Source organism: Cheilinus undulatus, linkage group 5 (assembly GCF_018320785.1).
Source record: "Cheilinus undulatus linkage group 5, ASM1832078v1, whole genome shotgun sequence".
Taxonomy (NCBI): domain Eukaryota; kingdom Metazoa; phylum Chordata; class Actinopteri; order Labriformes; family Labridae; genus Cheilinus; species Cheilinus undulatus.
Window position 1 is genome coordinate 27,801,647 of NC_054869.1, and position 19,823 is coordinate 27,821,469.

The 19,823-nt window shown below is 38.2% G+C and overlaps 2 protein-coding genes across 5 annotated transcripts in view; one reads left to right on the forward strand and one right to left on the reverse strand.

Moving 5' to 3' along the window:
* Positions 1-133: 133 nt before the first annotated feature.
* On the reverse strand, positions 134-10,959 carry fbxo21 (F-box protein 21). 3 transcript variants are annotated; one of them, XM_041786877.1, is made up of 12 exons: positions 10,723-10,959; positions 9,212-9,347; positions 8,806-8,930; positions 8,513-8,634; positions 6,539-6,685; positions 6,131-6,267; positions 5,897-6,033; positions 3,777-3,956; positions 3,470-3,602; positions 3,161-3,351; positions 2,907-3,064; positions 134-1,262 (listed from the first exon to the last, which is right to left on the reverse strand). In XM_041786877.1, exons 1-12 carry the CDS (start codon positions 10,944-10,946, stop codon positions 1,021-1,023), a joined length of 1,932 nt encoding a protein of 643 aa, XP_041642811.1. In that variant the 5' UTR covers positions 10,947-10,959; the 3' UTR covers positions 134-1,020. The 3 variants fall into 3 exon arrangements, with proteins under 3 accessions (XP_041642811.1, XP_041642813.1, XP_041642812.1); XM_041786879.1 differs by having other exon boundaries at positions 135-1,262; positions 8,806-8,900; XM_041786878.1 differs by having other exon boundaries at positions 136-1,262; positions 8,806-8,915.
* Positions 10,960-11,437: 478 nt separating this feature from the next.
* nf2a (neurofibromin 2a (merlin)) overlaps positions 11,438-19,823 on the forward strand; it is a 47,187-nt gene continuing 38,801 nt past the window's right edge. Inside the window, exons 1-5 of one of the 2 annotated variants that reach the window (XM_041787483.1) lie at positions 12,058-12,164; positions 12,862-12,936; positions 13,263-13,388; positions 13,539-13,661; positions 19,062-19,145. In XM_041787483.1, coding sequence (XP_041643417.1) covers positions 13,377-13,388; positions 13,539-13,661; positions 19,062-19,145 — 219 coding nt within the window. In that variant the 5' untranslated portion in view covers positions 12,058-12,164; positions 12,862-12,936; positions 13,263-13,376. Of the gene's footprint in view, positions 12,165-12,861; positions 12,937-13,262; positions 13,389-13,538; positions 13,662-19,061; positions 19,146-19,823 lie in introns of both variants that reach the window. The other variant, XM_041787482.1, reaches the window with a different exon arrangement.

Here is a 19,823-nt window from a genome sequence, read left to right on the forward strand (position 1 = left end):
TACCTGCGCTGCCTCCGGTTTCTTGACGGTTTCCTGCTGTAAATCACGGTAATCGTGACGCATTACAATAGTAAATGAATCAATGTGCTCATAAGTCAGAGAGAGGCTAGGAAAAAACTTGAAACGCTTTATTTTGTGTTATTTTCCTCAAAGCTCAGGGTCACTTCTGTTTCAAGTCAGCTGTGTTCTTAAGTGTTTCCATGAACAGCTCAACGACACTGATGAGCTTTGACATCCTACATGTTTCACTTTTAAATATACAGGAAAAAAAACAAGATTATCTAGAAATGTGAAAGCTGAACTTTCATAAGTGCATGAAACTCTGATTAAAATATGGAGGATTAAAAGTCAAATTTACAAAGTTTGTTTTCATCACAGTCTCTTATGTGGCACTGTTACTGTAATCAGGGTTTTTGACTATATGCTGGGGGCTTGGTTGACTGGTGCTGTGTGCAGGGCAATGTGGGTAAAGGATCATTCCTCAGTTTTGGGTAAAGGGAGATTTACAGGACTTGAACACCCATTCTGAATTCCCTCTTGAATTTAACCTTTCATCTGAGCCTACATCAAGTTTTCCTTAAGTCTGTACATTTTGGAAATATTTTGAGTTTCCTAACTAGGCTAATCTTTGTAGAAAGATTTGATGGTCCCACATTTTGGTGAAATACTGTAAACTAACAATGTTATCCCATAGTTTAGACATTCTTTAAACTACATAAACATGGTGGTGTTAAGATATGTGCAATGATACAGTAGTAAAATTTACTGCATGTTTTTGTACTTTTCTAAATGAAAAAATTTGAAAAAAATCCTACACATGCACAAAAAATACAACTAAGATGCAGATCCACATCTGTGAATGTTCTCTTGTCACTTTTTTTCCTGCATGATTAGTTCAGAAACCTCTCACCTACACATGTCCTGTATCATATTTTTGTAACACAACAGCTAAGTTCAAGTGTGAATTGAGAATGGGTGAGCAGTCATTTGTTAGTCAGGGTGTTGGTCACAGCTGCTTTGCTACATGGACATGGTTTGGTGGTTGTTTTGGTCTGTGGCTGCAGCCTGGTCCTGGTTCACAGAGCCAGGTGTGAGTCTGTGGTAAAGCTCCCGAACCGTGCCCAAAGTCTCATCCATGTCCTCAGGGTATCGTGTCTGCAGCTCTTCGTTGGCAGCATAGTGGGTGTCGGCAAACTCTGAGAAGTAGCGTCCCACCTCTGGGTGGCCGATCTCCAGCGGGGCAGAGTGGGGCTCCAGGTTCTCTGAGGAACAACCATGGGAAAGTGTGATATTATGATGAAAGATGAAGTATCCCTGTTTACACAAAGAAGTTGAACTGAGGAGAGAAAGAAAGTCTGTCTTTTATCTTTTACTAATTACACTACTGTAAAGTTATCATTAAATTGTCCCATTTCCACACCTTCGAATGAATAATGGCTCTGACGCCAACTTTTTTGGCATTAAAAAAATCTATGAGTGTGTATTTCTGCAGATTTTCTTGTAGGACGTACCAAGAATTGAATGCTAACTCAGTGATATGAAGGACGCAATCTCTCCAACTAATGGTACAATACTGTTTGTGTACTGAAGCTATATTCAATATCTAAAAAAAATTAAATGTCAACAAAGCATGCATGGTTGTAGCAGGTAAAAAAACGTTTTTAAATTTATTAGTAAGTGACAACCGAAAGTTTTGAAATTGTGTGGTTATTTATATCATGTTTAACGTATGTTTTTTTTCTGCACAATAACTTTCAGATAAATTTATGACAGACTTACCTCTCTCTCTATTCATTGTTGTCTCTGCATGTCTCTCTCCCCTTTTTCTTGCTCTTCTCTTTCTTAATCTCTCTCCCTGTTATCCCCCACACCTGTTTTGTTTTCTGCATCCTCTCTTCTCTTTTTCTTCTCTCTCCCTGTACCTCCCCCTTCTCTCTTTTTCTGCATCTCCCTCTACCCCTTTATAAACCACACTGAGCTTTGCCAGATGGCTGTTCAACATGTCTCTTATTTAACCTTGAGGTTAGGAGGTTTTTCCTTGGCACTGTTACTTGCAACTAAGTACAAAGCAACTAAATGTTGGTAGATTAATGTTGGGCTTTTTAATAAGTAATATAACAAAAAGCACAACCAAGACCTGTCCTCTATCTTTTAAGATAGCAATGGTTATGAATTAGTGCTACATATATTTAGATTAACTGGTTGTTTGACTGATGTTAGAATGTTCACAAATAATCAATATGGCTTCTGTAACTCTGACATATAGCTGGAATTTTCCTCATTATTTGGTTGCCCATCTTGTTTTAAGGCAATACATGATACCATCAAAAAGGGTCCTATTCTCATTTTTAGACCTCAAGACCTCAGACTCATAAGTGCATGCCACATGCCATTTAAGTTAGTGAAGGTTCAATACTTCAGCTTTAGGATAGCAACACAGATTTGGCTAGAGCTGCAGAGTTAGTGGTCTTACATTTCTATAATCTAGCAAGGTATGAGCTCTTATAATAGGTTATAGACATGCTTGTATGACATTTGATACATTTTGATATTTTCTCAGAAACCTAGCAAATCTGTGAAGATGTGTTTTTGAACTCTTAAGCACTGACCTCACCATTTTGAAATGTTGTCTTCAGAAATTGAAGAGAGAATAAATAGATGTAACTATGAGCTCTGTGGCTCTGATAAATGCAGGTCTATTTTTCTGTAGCTGGGTTTCTCATTCAGTTCATTTTAGGATTATGAATCGAGAGTGCAATGATAAATTCTTGCCTGAAGGTACTTATACAACATAAGCATATTTATGATGCTTTTTCATAATGTGTCATCTCACAGTCTGGAAACATTTCATCACCCATATGGATATATTATATCTTTTATCTTCATACTAGTGTGTTCAAACTAACCCTGTGCTGCATAGCGGCACGTTCCATCCTGGACGAGGACGTTGTAGAAAGGCTGGTTAGCCCCTTTAGACAGCTGGTGGACCCTCATGGTGGTGATCCACTCCTGGCTCATGGTGCACTTTGGGTCCCAGCCGTAGATCACACAGTTGTAGCCTGACCTGATGGTGAAGATAGAGCAGGACAGACAAACTGGTAAAGCTGTATTAAGATAAACAGATAAAAGAGCTGCAGTCAAGCATGTTAGGCTGACCCACCTCTTGTGTTTCATGATGAGGCCAACTGAATACTGGACTTCCAAGTGTTCTGGAGCGCTACGCTTCTTCACCTCAGGTGTGACAGGATGCTTCTTGTGTTGAATGTGCTCCAGTGTGTGCTGCACCAGGTAACCCACTGCCCCATGCTGGGAGGGGTCCAATGCCTGGATGTGCTGCAGGATGTCTAGCACCTGGGAGAGAGGATAAACATCAACAGACAACACACTGGAACAGTAAGTGCTTTGTATTGAATAATTATTGAATTTAATCCCATTAGAGCAGAGCAAGAAAGCCCCCGTGTTAGCAGACCTTCTCTGGCCAGATGCCCAGGTGGAAGTAGAGGCGAGCCTGCAGCAGCAGGTACTGCACATTATCAGGGTTGATAGTGAGGTAGAGGTCCAGAGAGTCTCTCAGCAGCTGGTAGGATTTTTCATTCCCCTCCCTGAGAGAAACATCACAGGATATATTAAATTAAAAGAGAAAATGTCAATAATGCATTCATTTAGTTCTAACAGCTATTTAATGCATTCAAATATTTAACATATTTAGACAAAAAAAAAACATTTGACCATTCACTGTTCTTAGATGTGAGAGTCAGATGAGCAGTTTCTCTCACCCTCTCTTGCCGATGTTCAGCAGGTTTCCCACCATCCTCAGCAGCACCTCAGTGGTACTGATGGCACTGTAGTAATCTGCTGTCACCTGGTGGCCAATGAGGTACCCGCACTCCTTGGCTGTCAGCTGTTTGCCTTTACCAAAGGCATCGATGTACACATAGTCAAAGATGTCCTCACTCCTGCAGGAGCAGAGGTAAATTCATTATGTTAAATTTATTTAAGAATATGGATCTGTTTTGAAGAGCATGATCAGATGATGCCTACTGTATCCAGTTCAAGGAAACACATACAAACAGAGGACAAACAATTCAAGCAGTAAAGTATGGATATAATGTTTTCATCTTTTATAAAAATGGACTGCTTACTACATCATCATCATTTGAAGGAGTTTACTCTTTAGAGCAACAAAACATTTTAAAACAGCAGATTCTGCTTGAAACTGAAAGTACTGTGGTTTTAAGAATTTAATCTTTGGTGTGACTATGCTGAAAATTGAGAAAAAAATGGTTTAAATAAAACAGTTATAAGAAAACTTTACTATAGCCCCATAAGTAAGAACTCAAATGCTTATTGTTGTATTTTTTAATTTAAGTATTCTATTTTTTATTCATATTTCAGTTTTGGATTGTGAGAGAGCAGAATGGAGTCTAAGGAGGAGGAAATGAGAGTCAGAGATGAAGGTCGAGGAGAGCAAAATTCAAAATAGAGACACCTGAGGATATGAAAATTAGAAAAATTTAAAAAAAAAGGGGCGTAGTTCAAGTAAATGTAGCTAGGCCATGAGAAGTGTAGAAATGTTTTCTTGTGGGAATTAAAGCTGTCACCAGGACGGGGGAATTTTCAAGAACTGGGGGATGTTCAACCTGTCAGGATAACAGGAGGTGAGATGGTTTTTACAGAATGTTTTTGACATCAGAGAATCATAGCTTTAAAACTTCTTACTCAGTGATTGTTTCATTGTCATGAAAGAAGATGGTGGTGAGTGGCGTGCTGCTGTCTGTTCAGACAGAAGCATTTGAGACACGGTTTGAGGAAAGGGAGAAGGAGGACAGTAAATACATGTGACTGACATTTGAAGGAGAAATACTGGAGTGTTTTTTTTTTTTCATTTTGTTTGTTACAAGGTCAGCTCTTATTATAATGATACATTTTTTTTAATTTAAATTAAAAAGTGCAAACAAGGTGAATAGTTTTTGCTCAATTTTTCCATGAACAATAGTACCCAAAGTGCGACAAATGGTATATCTAAATATAATAATAATGAGAGTCGTCATAGTAGTTATGACTATATGACTAGAAAAAAAAGAAAAAATATGCAGAGCACAAACACACACTAATAATGATAATAATACAAAGTCAAATTAACATAAATATATAAATAGTGAGAAAAAAAGCATATATAGTTTCAGCTCTTATAGGTCAGCTCTTATGAGTAAGCTCCACTTTGGTGCTGCCATTGTCATGAGTCATGACAATGGACACATTGCAGCAGTGTGTAAATGGCTAAGAAGATGTGGAAGAAGTGGGGAAAATAGCTGTGATGGAAATAGAAAATAGGCAAGTATGGGCTTGGAGGACTCAAAATATCTGTTGGATAAAAAGTGATTCTTGGTGTTTATTGCAATGGTGATTAACTGATCTGTGGATATTCAAAGGAAGTTTGAAAGGATTAAAATGGTCCTGGATGGGAAGGTTTTTTTGCCATTCCTGACACCACATAAGAAAAATTAGACTCAACTTTAAGGGAAGGACTTGCTAACCTTGGAGAGTTTTGTCTGAGAAATTGACAGGACAGTGTAATTCACATGGATTTACAGCCATAAACTATATTTTTCTGCTTTTGGATTTCTTTCACTTCATACTTGATGTTTTAGTAAAATTGTTCCTTAAACTTCATTCAAATATAGCCTTCAACTTAGAGTAATAATTGATGCCCGAAAATAAATCATTATCTCAAACAGTCAAGTGCATCAAGTGGATGTGATGAAAGAAAACAGTTAAACAAATTAAAAACTTTGTTAAAAGTGGTTAACTAATCATGAACATTCTATTCTTTAACTCCAAAATTTGAAGCTCTGATCTTTAGAGGACTTTAAGGGTTTTCCATTTCAAACCATACCCTCTTGGTTTTTGGCACCAGCGAAGCAGGAAGTGATTGGGGAAATTGACAGGTTCCAGCTGAACACCAAGCCTCTGGGCTAACGTCATATAGAGAACAGAAAGGCTGATGGGAATGCCTGTACGGCGTAGTAGCACCTGAATGACAAAAAAATGAATGGTTTGTTCTAAAATTAATTTGTAAAGAAGTTGTTGAAAAGCTTGTGCCTCACAAAGAATTGTATAGAAGACCTACCTGGTGGATGTAAGAGTTGAGAGGGTTGTAGTAGTCAAACTCATTGCCTTTGTACTGAAGCTGCTCATATAAGACGGAGTTTAGAGCACACACCACCTGCCTCTGCAGCTCAAAGTCTTCCACAACAAAACAATCACCTGCATCACACACAGGAAATCAAACCTCTGAAGAACCAGAATGTGTCAACACATCAAGAGCTGTACTTTCCCTCTCAGCCACAACATACTGGTATTGATTTTTCTTTTCAAACTGTGTAGGGAATAGAACTCCATGGCTCCTCGCTCTAAGTGTCTCCTACTGATTCATTTTGGAGACAAACTTTGGAAAAGAATATAAGAACTGAAAAATATGTCACAGGAGGTCAAAAGGGACCTATACTTTGGAGTAAGACTCGTTTTAACAGCCTACCTTGAGCGATGCGCAGGCTGGGGTGAGAGGGGTTCTTGATTCTCAACATCTTCTTCACTTTTTCTGTGATCTCATCCAGCTGGGCTGATATGCTGCTCAGTGTTACGTCAGCCAGTGGGTTACAATACTGATCCACAAGCACAGCACCTTAAGGAGCAGATAAAATCAAGACCATTCATAATGTGAGCAGTTTGTATGAACTCTGGACATAAAATGACATTAATAAAATCATGTGACAAATTCAAATTTTTAGAAGCTGTTGTAATACTTCCATCACTTCAGTCAACGTAATAATAAACACTTAAGATGCATATTGTTCAATGCTATAGCTGACTAAATTATAATTATTGATTTCTCAGTTGATAATTCATGGATATATAAGCATTTATTTTATTAGCACCAGTGACAATTTAAAATTGATTATTTGGTCATACAAACAGTATGAAACACAAAGGCTATTTATTTACTAACATAAAACACAGGCATCAAATCCTTACATGAAAGCAGAGGGAACTAAAGCATAAATTCCATTTTTATCAACTTATTAGCGTTAAAACAGAACTCATTGAAGGCTGGAGATCTTCTGCTCGATGTGGATGGTAGCTCTGGGTATCAGTCAAGTCCCACCCCAAAAATATTTCCAGATTCTGACCATCTCTTTCAGACTACATAGCCAAAACTCTCATCCTCCCATTTATTACCTCTCCTCTGGACTTCTCTGGTGGAGTCCAGACTGAAGTGCCTAGCAAATCCCTGGACAGACTCCAATATGTTAAGCTTTGCTGTCAGTGTTCTCAGTCGCACTCCTGACATCACTCCAACCCTCATTTGCCTTCAATAGCTCCCAAAATAGTTCTGCATCAAGTAAAAGATCCTCTCCTTTTTCTTATATATCCCTCCATGCCCCTCAATACCTCTTTGACTTTTTTTTCCAAACAGACCCCCCCCTCAAGGAAACCTCTGGTCCTCAGACACTGGCCTGCTCTTTATTCCCAACACAACACTTCACCGCATCAGTTCCCACCCTGCTCCATCTTTAGACATGTTTTAAAACACCTTAAGATGTCTCAAAATCTCTCCTGGGGTCAGTCTTGCCTGTGATAGATGCAAGGAAGATCTCTCCAGCCTCTATCACCCATTTCAGTCTAGTTAAAACTAACAATACTTTGGTCTTCAATATTTTCTGCATGAATATTGTAGGTTGAATCATTAAACCAAGACAATGAATTGGTCATTTTGGTGTATAATCAATTGTACTCTGGCAAAAGTACTACTAAGCAGCATGGCATACTCCTGGTAAGGAGTCTCATTTTTTTATTGGAAAGGTGACCCCCTGTTTGACAGGTAGATTTGTTAGGTCAGGTTTTTTCTCATAGATAAGATATATATCACAAGGACAACTGGGAAGTTCATAGCAGTCTGGCAGCTTTTTTCCTTGATGAAAAACTCACTAGGCTGTTTATTCATGAAAATGGGATAACTGAGAAAACATACTTATCTGTGATCTGGCATTGTCCCTTGCTTCTGCTGTCTCTTGTTTGGCTGACTTTCTGTTTTGTTTAACTTTGACTTTTTTCTAGTCATTATGTATGTGTTATCCATATTATATGTGTACATTGTTTATGGGGAAAAGATGAAACATTACCCCACAAAAAACCTACCCAAACATCACCTGAAACATCACCTTTTCACCATATCCTACAGTCTGTTCTCCCTAAACAGTCAGCACTTGCTACTTAGCCAGCCAATGAAAGATTCAATATAAATCAATGCTTCTTCTTCTTATAATCATTATTACTATTAGTAGTAGTAGTAGTATAGAATTTCCTTGCTATTTACTTGTACCAGTAGTTAACTCTTAAGTGTAGATTAAACACTGTTTGTACATAGATGTAGCCTGGCTCAATGCAGTGAAACATGAGTCTTCACCTATCAAACACAGCATTTATCATCAAGTCTTTATTTCTTCCTCACCTGCTAAAGCAGACTGCTGCTCTACAGGTTGCTCCAAGAAGCTCTTCAAACTCTTCAGGATGTTCTGCTGTCTCAGGAAGTAAAGGATTTTCTTTGCATAGTACTTCAGGGTCAAGCTTTTCCTAATGATGGCAACACAGCAGAGGAGAGAAACAACAATGGTCAGAGTGTGTGCAACACAACAAAAGCTATCACAACAATATAAGAGATTAACACCAAAACTGGCTAAGACTGCAAAATACTGTGTGAATCAAGTACTGGATGTTAAACTAAGTACACAGTATTGCTCTTACCTTTTGTCAGAGTTGAGGATAAAGAGGAGCTCATCTTCACAGAAGTGCTCCGGCATCCCGAGTGACTCAATCTCTGCAAAGCTGTCTCCCAGCACCTGGCCAACGCAAGGCTGAGTTACAGATCTCTGGGTTAGTGTGGAACAAAAAAGCTTACGTTTTCCGGCACACTCTCCCACACACAGACTACAAGCAAAAGGCCAGTACACACACAAAAGGTCAGCTATTCCACAAAGACAGATAGGCTAACTTCTTTTTTTTATTTGAAAGGGGTATATATGAAAGCAGAGTTTAATGATATGTGACAAACTTAACTAAAAAAAACATCTCCTCATTCTACAACATCTATTTCATAACCAGGACAGAATCACAATGATGACTTAAATCTGATTAAAAATGGGCAACTTACAACTTCTGTGAAGAATCTCTTTGAGATTGATTCCACAGTCCTTCTTATTTGTATACCAACTCTATGGCGTGTTTTGTATTCTCTGAGCCAGTCACAGCACTCATTCTGACGGTAAAACCTCTGCAGTCTTGGCCATCTGTTGATAAAGGCGGTAAAAATGTAAATTCAGTAACATAAAGAATAACTTTTGTGAATATTTGTGCACTATTACTGGTGTAATGTGCATCATATATGCTGTTTAGGATGTTATAATGACCTTTTGTTTTCCTTCCAGAAAAAATGTGATTCAAACCATGATGATGTGCCATTTGTCTGGATCCAAAAAATTTAAAATTTTTCCAGGAAAGAAAGATTTGTAAGCACATCCGTATATATATATATATATATATATATATATGTGTGTGTGTGTGTGTGTGTGTGTGTGTTAATTTAAATTTTGTTTAACCAGGAAAAAGAACACATTGAGATTATAAATCTCTTTTTCAAGAGTGCCTTCTAAGATAGGAAGCAGCACAGTTAAATTACAAAGTTACAGACAAACAATTAGCACCTATACAAATGAAATTTAAAAAAACAATTAATACATTGAAGGACAAGAAAAAACAGAGAAAAAGCAGGTATTTGAAAATTCAAAAACAATCAAAACACATAATTCATAACATCTGTAGTCAGATGTCTCTGCCTTCAAGTCAACCAAGCTCCTCCTAAAAGTATCCAGTTAGACCAGCTCGCTAAGCCGTAGGACTTTCTGTAAATCATTCCAGCTCTTTTTTCAAAGTTCAGTACTGACCTTTTGAGACAGATACTAAGAAAAGATCCTGTTATTGAAGATTATAAGGTTAAGAGTTTTTTGGATAATGCTTTTATTTCTCTCGTTATCCCTGTGAACAAGAAATTGTAGTCTACTTCTTGCATATTATGATTTGAGCAGCTCTTGTGTTAAATGTTTCATCGCACATTTAGGTATCATCTAAAATTGGTTTAGTAGCCCATCACTCAATGCAGTACACGTCTAAAATGTCACATTAACTATTTATAATTCTGCTGCAAATATGTTTTGCTCTTTTCACAAAGAAAGGCAAAGAGGAGAGTCCCAGCCAACCCAGTCAGGAGGAGGGCTCAGCTTTTGGCAAGAGCTGCACTTTCCTGTAGTTCACAAGCTACATCAAACATTCAAGGTCACACAGATTCATTGTGGGCTATTCGGTGTAAAATAGAGTACAACATGCAACTTGTGAAGGATCTACATGCTAAGCTTTATTATGACCAGACCTGTGTGCAGAGCTAAAGCTCCACACTGGCCCTGGCGTTATGATGAATTTGGTGCATCAGCAAATTGTCAACGGTTGACAGCTGGTGAGCTCGCACTAAACGAACCCACCCTCAAGTAGACACGGAGAGATTTAGGGCTATGAACAATAAAAAATTAACAAGATAGTGATCTTACTGAAAGCAGAGAAGCACAAATAAGATGCCATAACTCCTAAAATACCACAAGAAAATCAAAGCACCTGAGTTTGTACTGATGTCCCCAGACCTTTCCCCTTCCATGGCAAACGTCGTGTAGCCGCTTGCAGCAGCAGGAAACGTTACAAATGTCGACATGTTTGAGGACAGGGAAGCACAAAATGTGTTCGAGCAACTCGGTTGGCAAGTCGGCGAGATTTTTTGTTTGGGGGTCGGATATAATCCCATTTAGACTTGGATGCCCCTCTCCGGCTACAGACGTCGCCATCTTTACTGTTTACCCCGATTACCTCATTGCTAACACCCCGCCTCTTTATGGCGCAGGGGGAAGAGCTAAGGGCAGAGTCTGTAAAATACAGCGCAGTATGATTGGTTGTTATGTCGAGAAGAATTAGGAAACTACGCTGCCTTCAATATTATGGGAAACTGCATGTTTTGTTTTTTTACCATTTAAATTGTATGAAACGGTGAACTTAGTTACGCAGTTAATTATTTAAAGTGGAAATTATCTTTTCACGAGAGTTTTTTTCACGAGAATAATAGTCAGAGTAAACCATCTGAATGGATAAAGAAGATACAGCAGCAAAGATGTCATACCACAAAATAAAGCAAAACGTTTGAATATTATTTGAGAAAACCTAGAATATTTAGGTTCGTGTTTATGTTGCCAACAGTTTTGAGAAGACTCTAGATAATCATTTAGTCTCTTAGAGTTAACAATGAGTGTTACAATAATGTTATTACATTTTTCTACACAGTACGTGAATGCAGCATTGCTAGCATTGAGGTGAAATAGCTAGCTAACAAATGGTTAGCCGCAGTTACCAAGCGTTTCTTTCCCAGGATAGTTTTTGTGGAAGATCTCCAGTGTTTTAAACTGTCAAGAAGACTAAAAATTTTCTGGACAGACATAAACTTCAGCGGATTTTACTTTTTTACGACCGCGAATTATAAGTCAAACACCAGATAAGCGTTTCTGCTGTTATTGCCAGCTACCTTAGACGCTTGTTAACTTCACGCAAGTTTACGTTAGTAGGAAGCATGTTTACCAGGTCGTGCTCAGCGCAGTTGTTGATAATGTTTTTGGTAGTGTGAAAATGATAAAAATAACTGATGTTCATGTCATATTTATACACCAATGCAGCCTTCATGATAACTTTGAAGGCACTTCCTTTTAGGCATCTATCCATTGATAGAATAGAAAGGTGGACAGTCACATGCATCTCTGTCCATTTAATTGTATAACTAAGTTATGCCGAAAAAGCTCAACCACGCTACAGAGTATATTTGCCATAATGCTTTGACAGTGCGCTCAGTTTAGAGGAGTTAAGAACTTTTAGTAATTTAATTGTGAGTTAACAAAGTCGTCGCCATGGCAAGTGCATTAGCAGCAAAAATGGGATTTAACTCAATGATGCGAAAACAAGCCAGGACTTTTAAAGTCAGGATCTGCACCATGGAGTCAGACATGGAGTTCAGCTGCGAGGTGAGTTTATGTGTTAAAACCGAGGATTTTATTTGTAGTGGCAATCAGTGCTTCATGAAGTACAATTAAGTGTTCATCCTAACAAAACAAACAGTTTTCAAGTATTGTGATACTGTAATAACCGTATTAGACGCTTGATCTGTAATGATAATTGATTTATTTTCTATGTAAGTTCATTTAGTAGCAATGATGATGCTCATAAGACATATGAGAGTTTCATTTTTCCACGCAAGATGGCAGCAAGTAACTATGAGTAAATCTGTGTGGTGTGGCGAATCTACCCTGCAGACTTTATCTATTTGGAATCAGTTACAAATCTCACAGCAGCATAAAACTTGCTGATTGCTGGGTGAATAAAACACCACATATGATTATAATGTTTAATATTTTTGGCCTTTAGCTGTGTTTTTGGTCTACTGTATGACTGTTGGTGCTATACCACCACTAAAAGGCATCAGAGTTCTTTGCAAACACCACATCTGTATTTAAAGGGGAGGTACCCAGTAAAGTTTGAAGTGGTAATTACACAGAGCAGCATAATGTTAGTTGCAGGTTTCTAATTTCTGTGTTAGGGCGGTAATTGTAAAGAATTATGGTTATAGAAATAGCATTTAAGGACACTTGCTCATTTACAAAATGTTTTCTTTTTTTGGTTTAAAGTTGTTGTTATTATATGCTGGTATCTAACTTTTTGCAGGTTGAAAAACACCAACCTTGAATGCACTTGACAGAAGCATGCACCCTTAGCAACCTTGGAGGCTGATTATGATAGGTGTCTACATTGGATACATGTGCCTGATGCACCTCAGCTGAGATAGAGGACCATGTATTGTGCCTTTAACAAAAGACAGAGTCAGTATTGGAAATGCTTGTATGACAGAATGCATTGAGAAGCTAATTAGTAGGTTTTATAAAGGCTTAAAAGAATAGAATGCTTCTGGCATTTGCTGATTTAAAAACTAATACGAAGCTTTGTTTCTGCTGCAGCATGACTCCTCTCTCAGTATCAGTAAAGGAAATTGTTTTTTAAGTAATTTAGCATTTTATGGTTTTATTTTGGAGTAAATTATATATTACCCAAACATCTGTGTGTTTCAGGTTAAGTGGAAAGGAAAAGACCTTTTTGACTTGGTGTGCCGGACTTTGGGACTCAGGGAGACCTGGTTTTTTGGGCTTCGATATAACATCAAAGATACGGTGGCTTGGCTCAAGATGGAAAAGAAGGTGAGTCATCGTCATGATTAATGGCCGTAACAGTCATGACAATGTAAAGCCATGCAAAGATTGCTTTCAATATGTAGCTAAGGTAAAATGGATTATATTTCTCCACTGTACAAATGTTTCTTCTTTCTTTGCTTCATGTATGTATTGTAGGTTCTGGATCAAGAGGTGCCAAAAGAAGAACCACTGACACTTCACTTTCTGGCGAAGTTTTACCCTGAAAACGCTGAAGAGGAGCTAGTGCAAGATATCACACAGCATCTCTTCTTCTTGCAGGTAATAACAACCATCTGTTTTGTCAATGAGCTTAAGCCCTTTTTCAAACATGCACAAAACTCCATAAAATTTCCTTGAAGTTCTTTAGGGTGAGCTGATGCATTTGTGAACACAAACAGACAACATTTTTACCCATACTTTATTGAGACTGTTTCTTGTAAGCTTTTTACGCAGTTTCTCTCTGCTTGCCAGGAATTTTCTTCTCTTTTCTTTTATTTATACCCTAATTTCTTCCAAATACACACAACATTGATATGAGGTAAAAACTGTCACCTTAGAATTGGGCCCCATTACTCATTTATGAACTTGGAGTCTTATATGTCAGTTTTTGCCTCTTTTAAATGAGCAACTCCCAAAGATTTCAGACACAGACTCTCAAATTTCACAAACTTTCACAAGCTCATTTGTGAAAAGAGGTTTTCTAGGTTAGATCAGCTTGTATCAGTTTAGTCACTGAAATATTAAACTTCAAATTGTTTTTTGACCCTAGATATAGAGATGCTAAGGCCGTCTCATACTGGATACATGGTGCCTGCATAAAGGCTGTGTCATGATACAGTTTGCATTTTTGGCGAACATGTTAACAAGTCTTAGCTTTCAGAATGCCAGCTTGAGCACCGTGTTTCACGAGTCACATATTTCTCTTGTCCAAAATAGTCAGCTCGATTACACTCCTGCTTTGTGCTCTTCAAAGTAAGACTTGATTTTGGAGAAACTCCATGTTTGTTAAGAATGCCTTTATACTGAATATATTTCTGGCTCAGTTACAATAAATCGTCACTTGTAGGTCGATTTAACAAAGCTTGGCGTTAGTTCATGCAGGACACAGCAGTCATATGCCCAGCTGTGATCAGCTGACAGTCAGCTGATCCCAATTATCACCTCCCAGCTCCTGCAGCCAATCACATCTCTTTCTCTCAACACAGCAGTGTATTTGAATATGATGTACTTCTCACCAATTCCTGCTTGCATCAATGCTGATGCACCACACTGCTGCTGCTGCTGACAGAGCTTCACCTCCACTACCCCAGACTCCTCCTTTATAGTATAAAGCTATTCACACCCTCATTCACATTCATGCTACTTTGCATCATTGCTCTTGAACCAATTTTATTGTATTTAATAATATGCATTGGGGTTTTTTAGTCATGTGCTTCCGTGGAAGTCAACGCATGCTGCTTAACTCACCCAGGGAACAGCTCTGCCAAGTAAAACTTTATGTGCATTTTGCACTAAAATGGTTAAATGTACAGCATGTGTTTCTGAGTGAATTGAGGTAAAACACGCAGCACACATATGCCTGGTATGAAAGCTGTGACAGCTCGAGTGGACACATGCCACAGCAGTCACACAGTAAACATGCACTTAGTCTGAAACAGCTGTTACTTTTTTGCCAGAATTTCTGTACAATTTATGCCTGTGATGGCACATTGTAGTCAGAAGTAAGGCTAAATCATATCTATCAACACATGAAAATCAGCATGCCTCTAATGAGAATCTTTGGATTCCTGTCATTCTAGTTGACAGCTGTGTTTTTGTTCTTAAACGTGTTTTCTTATTGGCAATTGCTGAAAAAATTTACAAAGAAAATATTTTAAGTATGTGTTGAGTAGTGACCTACTATGTACCACATTTTAATGAGGCAATAGGAACGCCATTCTTCCATCTCAGAAAATTAGCTAAAGTTAGAACCTTTTTAATACAGAAATACGCCATTATTGAAATTCATGCTTTTATAACCAGCTGTTAAGATTACTGTAATTCCCTTTTAACTGGGCTTCCCAAAGGGTCATTTAAAAAACTACAGCTTTCACAAAATGCTGCAGCAAGAGTTTTAACCAAAAAACACATGATAACACAAATCCATTTTTAAAGTCTTTGCACTGGCTGCCTGTTTCTTTTTGAATTGATTTGTTTTCAGTTTAATTGATAAGTTTTTTCAGTTGTTTATTCAGATTCAGACAACTTTCAGTTCAACTTTCAATTCAGTTTTACAGTCTATCACCCCTTATTAAAGAAACTGAAACAATTGGGAAAACAAAAAAGCAAAACTGTCACAGTAGCATGTAGACCACCACATTCACATGTCAGTGCCAGCAGACTAGCAGAAAACATGGGAGCACTATGAATAAATAAATACAATACCAGAAACGCATTGAACAAGTAAGACGCACCTGAGACTTAAAGTAAGCATGATAGCATCCACTATTCAGCTTTCAGCATTTAGCAGCCTGATAGCTGAAGGATAAATGAGTTCAAGTACCCAATAGTTTTCGTATGGGGTGCATGATGGTGCCACCCCAAGGGCATTGGAGAAAAAGTAAAGCTTTACTTGGCCTTGCTCCTCCATACGTCGCAGACTTCTTTTATTTTACGTTCTTTCTAGATCTCTTTGGTCCTTGAATGCTTTCCTATTATGTCTCACATGGGGACATTGCCATTGCTTTATCTCTTGTTGTTTTTATCTTTTGTCTTGCACTGATTCTATCTATGTAACTTGTTATGGCAAGCAACTGATGTCAGCCACCACTGGGAGATATTTCCTATTACTGTTGTAAAAATCAAGAATATCTCTGGTTTTGAAAACTGTTAGAGACATTTGAGGTAAGGTAAGACCTCAACTAAAGAATGGATATAACATAGGATTAGTTATCTTTTTAATTAATATAGTCATTTCTGTGCAAAAATCAACATATTGTAGCTTTTAAAATGATTCTTTGAAAACAGTTTTATTTGACACTTGAGAGTAGAGTTGCACAAATTACACTTTCTTTGGACAGTTCTGATTTCTTGTTTCTTCCTGGTTGAACCTAATGATTCAGATTTTAAATGTTTCAGATTGTTCTCTTTTAAAGAACTTGTATTAATAAACATGTTTTGTAACTTAAAAAAATGGAATATCAATTTTTTTTGTCTATAATCAAACATTGAAACATTGTAAATATTTTCTTCAGTGCATTTTGTTTTTTAGTTGGCACTTCAGTACATAGCACTGCTGAGGCAAACAGGAATACCATTATTTCTGCAGATGTTTGGTTCAAATTGAGTGTTGAAGGAAATAAGATTTAGACTCAATTAAAGCACTATAAAACTTTTGGGCTCAAATGTAGTTAATAGTGTTATGAATGTGATTTGAATTGCTGTCTTTTTCAGGAAGCGTTTTTGGAAAGCCATTGTAATATTTCACTCTGGACTGCAAATGTCATTTCATTGCTTAAAGTAAGGAGAATGTTGAAAGCCTTTTAAATGCAAATGTGAATCTAAAAACAACAAATTGACCTTGCCTGCAGCACATTTGGCTGACCGTCTACATCCACAGCTTCCTGACAAATCTGATCTAATGCCAGCAGGGGGCACGTGACTACAGACATTCTGACAAGTTGTTGAGCAGAGCCCTCTCGTACAGTTTTGTCCTGGTCTCGTTGTGTGCAGCCATGTGGAATCAATGTACAACATTTACCGCTGTACTTTCTTTCCACTGAATACTCTCCGGGGAATTCCTGTTGAGCCCATCGCACCACTCAAGATATGAGCTTTGTTACCGTGTACTTCCATCGTCCAGTGCTTCCAGCCACATATATCAATTACTCATTAGACTTTAAGAGCTTAGTTATTGGCTGAACAATCTGAGTTAATGACATATCCTCAGTGGGATTCTTGTCTCCTTTCATATCCATCCCATTGTGATTGGTTCAGTAATAAGGCAGGCAACAGAGCTAGTGGTCCTCCACATTTGGATAGACGCACTTATCTACTTAATACTTAGAAAAAGTCTCTCTGTGTCCCTAATCCATTTAGAGGTAGTTGAAACTATTTTTTATTTCAGGGGGGAGCCTCGTTTAAAAAAAGAAGACTAGAGCCGACAAATGGCATAGTTAGAGTGGTACACAGCTACAAGGGAAGAAGAATACAAATGTGCTGCGCCTCGTATCGCCTGTCTCCTTATTACTCTGCTCTCATTAATTCACATAATGTCTGGAGCTGGCCTCTGTGCAGATAGTGTCACCCACATGACAGCTGGATTAGCGCTTATCAGAAATGATCACCGACCCGGATACAAACACACACATACCCCTCACTTGCACAAACAGACACATGCACTTCTTCCTCACCTCATCCTGCAATCTTGGCAGGAACACAGTCTCATTTGTAAACCAGATTGCAGCCCCGGCCCTTTGTACTCACCACGATTAGGGGCTGTCACCTTTTGGTTATCCACCTTGGTTAGTTCAAAACAAGAGAAGACAGCAAGACTGGCGTCACAACTGATCATTTTTGTAGCATTAAATTTCCCATTTGCATCCACAGCTTGGTTTGAATGCATGTTTTCTCCGTCTAACCTTACAATCTGAGGTTTTTGCTCAAAATGGAGTTTCTGCAGGTTTGAGATTCAATTATTTTGGCAGGTGAGTGAATGCTGGTAGTGACACCTGGTGAGATGTAGCACTTTAATCTGCAGGGAGCTTGTTAAAGGGGATTGCCACTTTCTTTTTAAGAATTCATGTTATTGCTGTGATGATCCATGACAGTTTAGCCAACACACTGAGCATCAAGCCTGTTTTCTAACTTAGTCGCTCTTTCTGATTTATGCACACAGAGTCTGCTGTCCTGTGGGTTCACAAAAAGCAGGGATTGTATAGAAGTGGATGGTGTTCTGCTTCAATTATGGTTTTGGGGCTTTTCTGGGACTCACACTTTTCTGTCATGTTATAATGCTCTGCTGAGTCGCAGAACTGGAGCAGCTTAACGATCATATGAACTAATGTTGGCTTGGGAACATACTGTAGCTTCTGGCTCAGTATCTAATAGGTCCCTTTGTGGCTATGATACTTAAGTCCTACAGTATTTATTCAGCAAAGTTTTCCCTGTTTGCCCTGTTTCCAGAATTCTCTGAAATGTGAGAGTACCAGTGCATTGTAGCAGAAGTACTAAGAAGTTTATGTATCTTATATTAACTAGAAATTGTAGCTTTTAAATCTCAACCCAAAACACTGTGTTTTGACAAATACAGGCTGTCAAAGGTTTATACTGTCAGAAGCACCGTTGTCAGAAATTCACTCTGTCACTCTTCTCTTTAAGGTATCATTTTTTTCATTGTGACTGTGTCCAGTACTATCAACTGTCAATCTGATTCATGTCCTTCATCACTCTGAATTCATTTTTAACCTCTCATAAAAATCAATATAAAGGAGATATAATACTCAAACAGAAGACAAGGAATGGATATTATAAACTTAAAGCCAAGCAATGTGTAAAAACATTTTCCATTTGCTCTACTGATGAAGGAACTAGTTTGTGTATCAGGCATGGTTCAGTGAAGAACATTCTGTAATTGAGGTGGATACATGCAAAGCAAAAATAGCAGTGCCTCTATGATGAGTATATGTCGTCATTCCTCAGGTGAAGAAGAAGATCTTAGAGGAGGAGATTCACTGTCCACCTGAGGCCTCTGTGCTCCTTGCCTCCTACGCCGTCCATGCTAAGGTAAGTGCTCCTTTTGGAGCTCATCATTTTACTGCCTGTTGTTTTCAGGCAAGGTCATTACAAACTTCCATTCATTCACCTGTGTATCTTTAGCTTTTTGGTTTATAGTTTACATGTTTAAAAACAGTTTTGACAAATGAGACCGTCTTAATTCCCGTTAACCATTATTTACAAATATTTTTTTTCTGTAACAGCATGCACAGTGGTTTTAAAGAGAAGCAGTACAGATGTAGACACTGGAGACCTTTCAGTCAGTGATGTAACAGACTTGTAGAATTGTGTTACTTATTGTATTGATCACTGATATAAAAATACCTAGAAATAAAATTTAACATTAATACAAACATGAACAATTAAGATCTGTTTGACAAAACTGCGCCCCCCCCCCCCCCCATGAAAGCCACAAAATCCTTTATGGAATTTACATGATTGATATGCGCTCCTTTAATTGTAGCAAAGCATGAGTGTATTTTTATCACTGCCCAGAGCAAGACCTCTGCTCTGGTTACTCATTCAACGGAGGAGGCGTTTTCATTTTTGTCAGAATCTTTCTGAATAACCTGTTTACTTTATGATTGGCTCTAACGCAGGGCCACCTATTAGGGGGAGGCAAAGGGGAAAGCTTTCTGGGGCCCAGCCAAACTGGGGGTCCATGGAGGTCAAGAAAATCACAATCCA